Here is a 9,891-nt window from a genome sequence, read left to right as displayed (position 1 = left end):
CCCACCCCCTTACCCTCTGGTAACCACTAAATTATTGTCTGTGTCTATGAGTTTTTGTTTCTCATTTGTTTGCTAATTATATTTTTAATGATTATAAAAGTGCTTAATCTTATAAATATATATCTGTTTCAAAAGGTCAGAACAGTGTACTTTTGAAGTTTGTTTGTTTTTTATGTAGTGAGAACCCAGTTTTCGTTTGCTTTTTGATTCACATCTAGTTTTAAAATGTGTTGTTGTTTAGATGCATTTCTCAATATTGTTTTAACGTATTTTGGGGGAAATTACAGCCCTTTTACAGATGAATAACCTGGATGAAGGCAAAAATTTGCAATGGCTATAAAGAAACTCAAGAGAAAGACCAAGTACACTGTGACTTTAAAAAGGTGAGAAATCACTTTCACTGAGTATAAAAGTAGTCATGATGGGAAATGTGGAACCTCCACAGTTGAAATTTCTTCTTTTTCTTTCAAACCAAAGGGAAGAGAAAAATAGATTTGAAAGAGAAAAGTACAAACTCCTCTGAGTAAATCCACAACTAAATAGGGAGAGGTTGAGATAACAGACAGCTATCATGTTGAGAAAGGCTCCCGTGGGTTTTCTTTGATAGTGTGAAACTGTATTTTTTTTTATACTGAAAATTGACACCTGAAGTAGCACACATCAAAAATTAGAGGTTCAGTTTTGAAAACTTTAGGAGAAAGGAAAGAATTAAGACTGAGAAGAGTTGAAGGTAATACAGAACATTCATTCACTATAGTTTAGTATTGACATGCCTTTAAACTTTGCCACACTTATTTTCCCTGGTCATACTAGACTACATAATTTTAATTACAACTTTCAGGAAAAAAAACACGGAATGGAAAAGCTCTTTTGACGGGGGCTATGTTTTATACATCTTTGTAGCTCTCCACTTCTGTTCACAGTTCGCCCACAGGGAATATTAGTAAATGAATAGGGAAAGAAATCTGTTTTTAGTTTACTCCTTTAGGAAGCTTATCCATTTGAACTCTAGGGTCAGAACCCAGGGCAAAACTCAAAAGTCTTCTTAGAGCATAGATTTGCAACTGTATGATGCTACTGAGTTGGAAGTGTGACCAACTGGATGCCCCATCCAAGAGCATTCAAATTCATTTTAGGTTTAAACCCCTGTGCCTTCCTTCTTCAGACTGTGGGTATGTAGAGTGCTCCTTGGTGATATTGGCCAAGTGCCTACTATGTTCTAGGGGTTGTGAATCCTTTTACTAACTTAAGAAGGTGGGTAATATGAACCCATTTTATAGATGAAGAAAATAGGCTTATAGAAGTAAAATAACTTTCCTAAATTCATCCACCTACTAAGCAACTCAGGTGGGATTTTGACCCAAATCTGTCTTCTCTTTCTCTTTTTACCACACTATTGATGGAACGAAGCAAGCTTGTCAGGAATGTATGAGGAAACAGCTCATATAATAAATTGCAAATTCCAGCCTCTAAAGTGACACACAGTGTTTCATTTAATTTTACTTTGTTTTTTGTAGTGTTAATGATGGTAGGTGTACACTTTTTTATTCACTCCTAAAGGGAAATAAAAAGTTTTACAAATGTTATTTTTTGAATTTGTAATGTTCCCATGAGGAACTGAAGAGCAATTCTTCACTCTGTACATTTCAATAAATAGAAAAACAAAAACCTAGAAGACAAAGATTTTACTGTAGTCTTTTCAAAGCGACTCAGCAAGAGCAGTGTAATGAAGGTGGAACACAATGGCTTGTGCTTTGTAATTAGTGTTCTAACTACAACTCACTGCTTCTATGCCTGAAATAATTGGGATTTTATTCTTGCATTTCATTATTTGGAATTCTGAAATACAATTTGAAGGAAATAAGATCTCTAAACAAAAAAAATGAAGACATTAATAGTGATGATTTACATTACAGAAATGTTTTTAAGTCTCAAAAATATTTCCTCTCTAGGGTTTCTTACACCCACAGTTCTCATAATACAATTAAATGCTTATTTTGAATCTACTAGGTACTTAACCTAGAGGTTGAGGTACAAGAATATTTCTCAGATATAAAGTGTTTGGAGTCCTGATGATTAAATATTACAAAATAAAAAACAAACACATGTTCGAAATAATAATGGCTAACATTGAGAGTTTACCACCTAAGAGATACCATACTAAGCACTTTATACTAATTTAGTGCCTCCAATAATCTCATGAAGGGGAGAGTATTATCACAATTTTACAAATGAGGAAACGTGACACTGAGAGAAAAATCACTAGTACTCACAATTATCAACCCTGGTGTCACATTCATAATTCTCTTTGACCAAAAGAGAGAAACAGGATATAAATATTATAAAGGGAAGTAACCTTAGAGATCATTTTCTCATTTCTCCAACCAGGCTCCATATGAGAAGATATGGAACAAACAAATCGCTGGTCAAATAAATTCAGAGATTACTAAATATTCTACTCATTTCTTTTGGTCAGTCACAACTTCTGAACTGTTTGAATTATTTTACAAGTGCATATCACCTTTAAATTCAAAATAAAAGTTAAGTTCAATCATTAAAAAACTATGAAACAACACGCTAAAAGTATTTGAAAAGTTTCTTCTCCCTCCCCCTCTCTCTCTCTCTCTCTCTCTCTCTCTCTCTCTCTCTCTCTCTCTCTCTCTCTCTCTCTCTCTCTCTCTGATGCAATATGCAGTTTCATTTTCTTTGCCATAGTAGCACTAAGATAGAAGTCAGTTCCAGAGTCCGCATTTGCCAGTACCTTGCTGCATGGCTGCATACATTTATGTTTGCTTGGAACATAAGGGCCTTGACCTTTCAGAAAGCCATCACCTGGATGATCTCTAAATTAGGCATTTTCAGAAGACTTCAAAGGATATATGCTGTTCATTAGTGCAAGTCACAACACTTAAATCAGCTTCATGAAAATACAAAGTTAAAGCCATTCCCTATGACTGGGAGGGGAAAAAAAGACTTGGCTAGAATAAAAGTTAACTTTTAGTTAACTTTTAAATAGGCAGGAAGCAAATGTTTAAAATGTAAAAAGAAACATATATATTTAAAAAAACAAAACTAGCAAAATAAAAACCTAAGAAGTTGGTCTGACAAAAACAAACCATTCCTAGAAGTCATGAAATGTACATGTAGTATACAAGATGAATATAGTAATACTTCTAAGCATCTAGGTAGCAAAATAAATCTTAAAACAGGCTAAATATACATACCCCTTAAGGCAGTTTATATAGGCTTAAACCACAGATTCAGACTTTAAGCTTCTAACAAATTCAATTGTCAACTGAGGGCCTTCCACAAGCAAGAAGCTATTCTAGGCATCAGGATAAAGGTGAAGAAACAAACGTATATTCACGGCCTTGCAGACATGAAAGCAGTGAATGACAACACACTGCACAGGACGCCATCTGAGTAGGAAAAGACAGCACCTAACTCTGCCTCGGAGACTTGGGGCGGGGTATGTGAGGAGACAACGTCAAGGTCGAGATCTGAAGAATAAAGATTTTCTTAGAGGACAAAAGAAAAGGAAGAGCATCATAGATAGAAGGAACAGTTCAACAGAGTGGGATGTGAGGAATCATAGCCATTTGGATAATAGTAAGGGTGAGGATGGCAGAGAAAACTGGACAGGTAACACACACACCAGAAAGACCTTATACATTATGTGGTGGCTTATGTAGACATCATTCTAAAGTAACTGAAAACTTTGCACCGCAAACAAATAAAATAATCTGATTTGTATTTTCATTGTCCAGGAGAGAGTGAAAGGAGTCGGGAATTGGCAGAAAGTCCAGTGAGGAAGTTCAAGAACCAGTGCGGCTTAGTCTGATTGGGCTGCCATAACAAAATACCACAAATTGGGTGGCTTAAACCACCGACATTTGTTTTCTCACAGTTCTGAAGGCTGCAAGTCCAGGATCAAGGTGCTGGCAGGGCTGGATTTTCCAGAAGGCTCTCTCCTTGGCTTGTCGATGGCCTCGTTAAGTGTCCTCACATGGTCTTTTCTCTGATGTCTCTTCCTCTTCATATGGTCATATTAGGGCCCCATCTAATTGCCTCATATTACCTTAATTACCTCTTTAACAGCCCTGTCTCAAATGTAGTCATATTCTCCATTACTGGGGAGTTTGGACATCAACATAAGAATTCTGGGGGACACCATTTGGTCCATAACAAAGTGAGTGGCAGTAAGAATGGAGAAGAGGGGACAAACGGAAGGATAGTTAAGAAATAGAAATCAACATGACCTGACCGGTTGATGAATCAGGTATACACAGGACATAAGGAGGTCTGTTTGATTTTTGGTTTAGGCAATTCAGTATGTGCTGGTGCCATTTGTCGAAAAACAAATACAGGAGGCCTGGTATGCCCAGAAAAATGGTACTCCAGAAAAATGAGGAGTTAAATTTTCAACATGTTGGTAACTGAAGTAGTAATTTCTAGTTAATAGGTAAGTCAAAATTTAGAACTTAGGAAAGAATAATATAGATGAGAACCAAGGGTATATGAGATTGTCCAGAAAGAAAACTTAGAACAGAACAGAAGAGAAGGTAATCTTGGTAAATAGCAGTAAAGGGCACATGGAGAAGCCAACAATGAAGGCTGTGAAGGTATATGTAGACAGACACAGAGGCAGAACAGAGCAATGTGGCACAAAACTTAAGGGAGAGAAGAATGAAGTGGGACATGGTTGTTAATTCCTAAGTCTTTTTTAAAAACTTAGTGATATTTTATTTCAAGGATCATGACATGCACTTTTTACGAGGTCTAAATTACTTATGTTAGTAAACTAGGATATCATTTGTGATATTTCTCACTATCCTGTTGATACTATACAGCTTTCCTTGTACCTTTTGCAAATTCTAAATCTTTAGAATACAAAAAATAGGTAAAGCCAAAATATGAAGGCATATACCTTAAACTGATTGTTTTCAAGATTAATTATCCTTGACAATACTCCTATTTAGGGTGGAATACAAATTTTGAGGTTAGCTACCTACAACTACGTATATGCCTTAAGTACTATAGAGGTAGTAAGATATCCATATTCAGATATGGATTAATATCTGAATAATATAACACATCTTGAAGTGCCATGGTAGCTAGAAATCGGTCCATGAAATCTATTTGAATGGCACTAATGATTTAATGTGGAAAATAGAAAACAAGATGTATAGGGCAGTAACATTTATTCATCAGCTTTATTGAGAATATTATTTTTATACAATCAGATATAGACACTGTAAAATTCTACATTACTCTAGAGATCCAAGGCACAGATACAAGCGATTTATGTTTTTAAAAAGTGACAAAATGAAATATTAATTCTGGAAGATTTTTAATCAATTCAACACTAATATACACTAGAGAAGAAAATTTTCCACAAACATTCTCTCACAAAGCCGGTAGTTTTATATTTACATAGTATTACAGCAATTTTAAATATTAATCTGTGATACAATAATGTTACTTCAGAAAACATAGAAAATACACTTTTTTTTAATAGTCATGCTCCCATTTTTGATGAAAGCTACTCCATTCATCCTAATGAAGTTTAAAACTTTAAAAATGCATGAGATATTTCAGTGAGCTTTATAAAAACTTTAAGGCAGGAGGCTGTCAAATGGAATAGACAGAGGGCTCATCATCACTTATGTCTGAATCATCTTCATCGATTCCTTCAATCACTGATTTCTTCCCTTTACAACAGGATACAATTAATCCAATCAAAAATACCTGCAAAATTAAATTATATATTATTTCTCAAATCTAAAATCTTACAGAAAGTAATGAATTTAAAATCCAATGGCATTTCTGTGATAAAAACAGACCACGAAGGGTCAAATCACCCCTGGGATTTACATACTTACCCCAAGAAAGGCCCAGTTACCAAAATAGTATGCAGCACTAAAGAACCAGAACTTGTGAAGAAATAGGTATGTCCGGGTAACAGTACACTGATCTATTAAAGCAAAGAAAAAACTATTGTGAGATAATTTCTCTCTTGAAACGGACTATTAACTCTATACCTAAAAAGTTATCAAAACTAATTACCAAAGTCAGTCAATCAGTGTTAGAAATTAGGACTGAAATCAAGCTCTGTCTTCAAAAGCCCATTCTTTCAATCACCTAACTATAGTTTAGATTACCAACTAATATGGCGTATTTTTAAAAATGAATGCCACCAATTTAATCATGACTCTTAAGTATAAAAAAATTTATACTGACTAGTTCAATTTATTTAAACTAGAAGGACATTTTAACCAGGAGTGTCAGACATGTTTTAAAATAAACAAAACAGATCAAGTTTTCCAGATGAACACTAAACAAAAACGAAGTAATCAGATGTGGCTAATGTTAAGCTGCATTTTCCTAAGAATCCAATTCTCAGGACAGCTCAAAGTTGAGAAGGTTTCTGAGCTTTTTTTTATCTTTGTAACAATGCTTTTGAAAAGACGCCTGCTGCTTCTTAAGAATATAAATATCATTATTTATTGATATGCTTACTATTTGAACTTGAGGTAGCATTACAGCTTGAATTAAAAATAAATCATATACTGTTCTCCTTCCAAAAAAATGTGGCAGGCTCGTTATTTGATATTTGTGTCAGACCCCATACTAGTTTCATCCAAAGTATACATTATTTCTATTAGGTTACAAAGTCCTCTTTATATCTTGACATATATCTTGTAAATGATGTCTAAGGACATACTTGATTATTAAAACCATTCAGAAAGGTCTGGGCAGCACAATATAATTTGATTGAAAAATTATATATGCTGCAGCTAATATAGGATTCCAAACTCACAAATTTCAAAGGGTCTTTATGCATTACAGAAGAAAATCAGTATCTTACAAAGTAACTTATTTTCAGTCTATTAATTACAAACGATTACGATTTCTGCATATTTTTATCCAAAATGGATAGTGGCAAAAAATTCTACACTCAATTAGGAGACCCATATCACATCCTATTACTGATTAAGAAAAATGCACGCTTGATTTCTAATTTTATGAACTCTCTTGCAGCTTCAATAAATAAGTGTTATTTTCTCTTAAAACATAAAATGGAGCTGGGAATTTTGTAATCCAGTTTACTACACCAGGGATCTAAAATTATGTCACGTGGTTTTCTGAAACGTGGTATTAGGTTTTATGTTATCGAAATATAAGACCTGTTATATAAAGCTTTAGGTATGTTATGTAAATATTTATATAATCTAAATCTTATCTACTCTTACCCCTTCTACTGTACTTCAACATTTACTTCTAATGCTCAATACCAAACTGTACAAACCAGTCTCTTTTCCTGGCAGGAAAACATGGAGTTAATAGAGAAGAAACCTCTTCTAGTCATAAGCAAGGAGCATATAGAATACACATCTAATGCTGACCTATATTCTTTGCTCTCTTTCTCAACAGAGAAGTCTACAAGGAATATTCAAAGCTCCCTAAGCAAAATCAAAAAGGCTCCAAGCAGCACTGGCTGACCAAATGCTTCCCTTCCGTCCTGTAGTTATTACACCCCAGGTTATAGCTTTACACTAGGCACTGGGAGTTCAGCCTAGCACAGGAGACTCCTAGACAGGAAATTCATTAGTCATTTACTCTGCTCCCACAACATTTTATTCTCACCTCCATTTTAGAACTTTCTTCATAGTAATATATTCAATTTGTCATTTTTCTAGTTAGACTAGCCTGAGTATTCCAAAGAACCTATTAGAGCACCCGGCATTCATATCCAATGATTGTTGAAGTAAACCAAATTTTTTAAAAAGTGTATTTTATTTTAAAATCATATTGCTAAATAATATATTTTCTAATTTCTTTTGACTAAAATCTGTCAAGATTTCAAGAATGTCAAAACAAGTCACATGAATATGTTTTGAAAATTAAAGTGTAATTAAAATGTCCAGCATGGTAAATGAAGAGCCCAGACTCTGGTGTTTGATAGACTTAGTATCAAATATGATTTGAGTACTTGTTTGCCATGTGAATGGGCAAATCGAAACTGTTGAAACTCTGTTATTATAAAATAAGGATATTATCATATTTCCTTACAGGGTCGTTCTAAAGACTAAATTAAGTACAGTCGTCCCTCAGTAAACATGGAGGATTGGTTCCAGGACCCCTTTGATACCAAAATCTGGGATGCTCAAGTCTGTTATAAAAAAATCGCACAATATTTGCATATCACCTACATTTGCACATAGATTACAGAAGGGTATGTGTATATATCACTGCATTGGCATGGATTCAGTGTAGTGCTCATTGCCTGGCAAGTACAAGCTTTGCTTTTTAGAACTTTCTGGAATTTTTTCTTTTCTCAAATATTTTCGACCCACGGTTGTTGAATCTGTAGATGTAAAACCCATGAATATGGAGGGCTGACTGTAAATCAAAATCCCCATGCAAAGTGACAGTTAATATTAATTTTCTTTTTTCATTTTCAAGGTATAACTGAACCAATGATAAAAAAAAATACAGTTCTCAAGAGCTGCTCAAATGGTAGCAAGAAAAGCAACTAATCTTAAGATTTTAAAAGTATGCGTCCAATAAATAGTAGTATGGAAAATAAATGGTTAGGCATTAGCATCATCTACTCTTTTCATTATTTTCCTGTCTCTATAGTTAAAATGGATATAAATGGATTTGGTGAAATTCAAAAGTATGTAATTTAGTAACAGGGCACCTGATAGTTATATACCTTTAAATAAAAATAACCAATGTGAATGTTCAAAAATGAAGAGATGGGCAGGCTTGGACTTATGCTAAAATGCCTGTTCACAATTATTTTAAAAACAAGAACAGCATTTTCCACGGCTTTAGTATTACATGAGATACACTGTACAAATATAAACCTATCTGAAAGTCATTCAAACTTCTCAATGCTCTAAACTTTAAAAGTAAGTTTTATTACTCATTTCCATACTTAAAGATATTTTGGGAGTCAGAACTTGGCTGAATTAGCAATTTCCGGGCCAGAACAGGGATTACAAAACAGAGGCTGAGCTAGTAGAAGCATGTAAAATCAAATCATCCTCCCCAGAGGTCTAATAAACCACTCAGTGACATTTTAAATTGGCTTATACCCACTGATTCTTTTGCCTGACACACAAAACATATCTTAAATATTTTTCCTATCACACTGTTTTATATGTTTACCATTTTCAAAGGTTGCAGATTTGATACAAGCCTTCTAAAATAAGATAAAAAGGTAAAATTATTTTGTTTGGCTCTGTTGTTGAAAAATGACACTAGACCACAAATCCAAAGACGCAATGAGTACGTAACAGCTCTTTATAGTTATCTTTATATGTACATATATTTATATAAAGTGGCACATGTCCACAGAAGAATTTTGGTTAATAAGCCCCATGCATATTTTTATATCCCAGCGATAATTACACACTGAATAAATGGAGGGGGGCTCTTCTCCTCACCATCTGCCATCTTCCAGGTGCTCACCTGAATCACACATATCCATGAGATCTATAGATGTTTTTCTACAGTTAGCATAAAAATTATAAATAAGCATTTTAAGCTTGGTTTGACCTTCAAAGTAAATTTAAGTTGCTGGATGTTTCATTTAGGGATTGTGTTTTAAAATCACAACTGTTCAGGAGGCTTCTGACTGCTGCTCCTCAAAACGACATATAAAAGCTCCAATTAAACTAAAAAGTAATGTTAACAATGAAAAACCAAAAATAGGGACTCATACAAATTTTCTTTTCCGATGACAAGGTAGCCATACAAAAAAGATATAAATTTTAAGAGCGTACAAAGGGCATCTGGAGCACATGAACAAAATCAAAGACTTCTGAATCCTGCTGTCACTCTATCTCCTCACTCTCCATCTAAGTAGGTAAATAATGGAAA

The 9,891-nt window shown here is 34.2% G+C and overlaps 1 protein-coding gene across 1 annotated transcript in view; it reads right to left on the bottom strand.

Moving 5' to 3' along the window:
• Positions 1–5,186: 5,186 nt before the first annotated feature.
• Positions 5,187–9,891, bottom strand: part of LMBRD1 (LMBR1 domain containing 1) — a 97,042-nt gene continuing 92,337 nt past the window's right edge. Inside the window, exons 15-16 of the mRNA XM_081036141.1 lie at positions 5,883–5,974; positions 5,187–5,748 (exon numbers count right to left, since the gene is read on the bottom strand). Coding sequence (XP_080892267.1) covers positions 5,632–5,748; positions 5,883–5,974 — 209 coding nt within the window. The 3' untranslated portion in view covers positions 5,187–5,631. The remainder of the gene's footprint in view (positions 5,749–5,882; positions 5,975–9,891) is intronic.

The sequence above is a fragment of the Rhinolophus hipposideros genome, assembly GCF_964194185.1.
Source record: "Rhinolophus hipposideros genome assembly, chromosome: 3".
NCBI classification, from domain to species: Eukaryota; Metazoa; Chordata; class Mammalia; order Chiroptera; family Rhinolophidae; genus Rhinolophus; species Rhinolophus hipposideros.
Note: the sequence above shows the minus strand (reverse complement) of the source record. Positions and strands in the feature narration are given on the sequence as shown.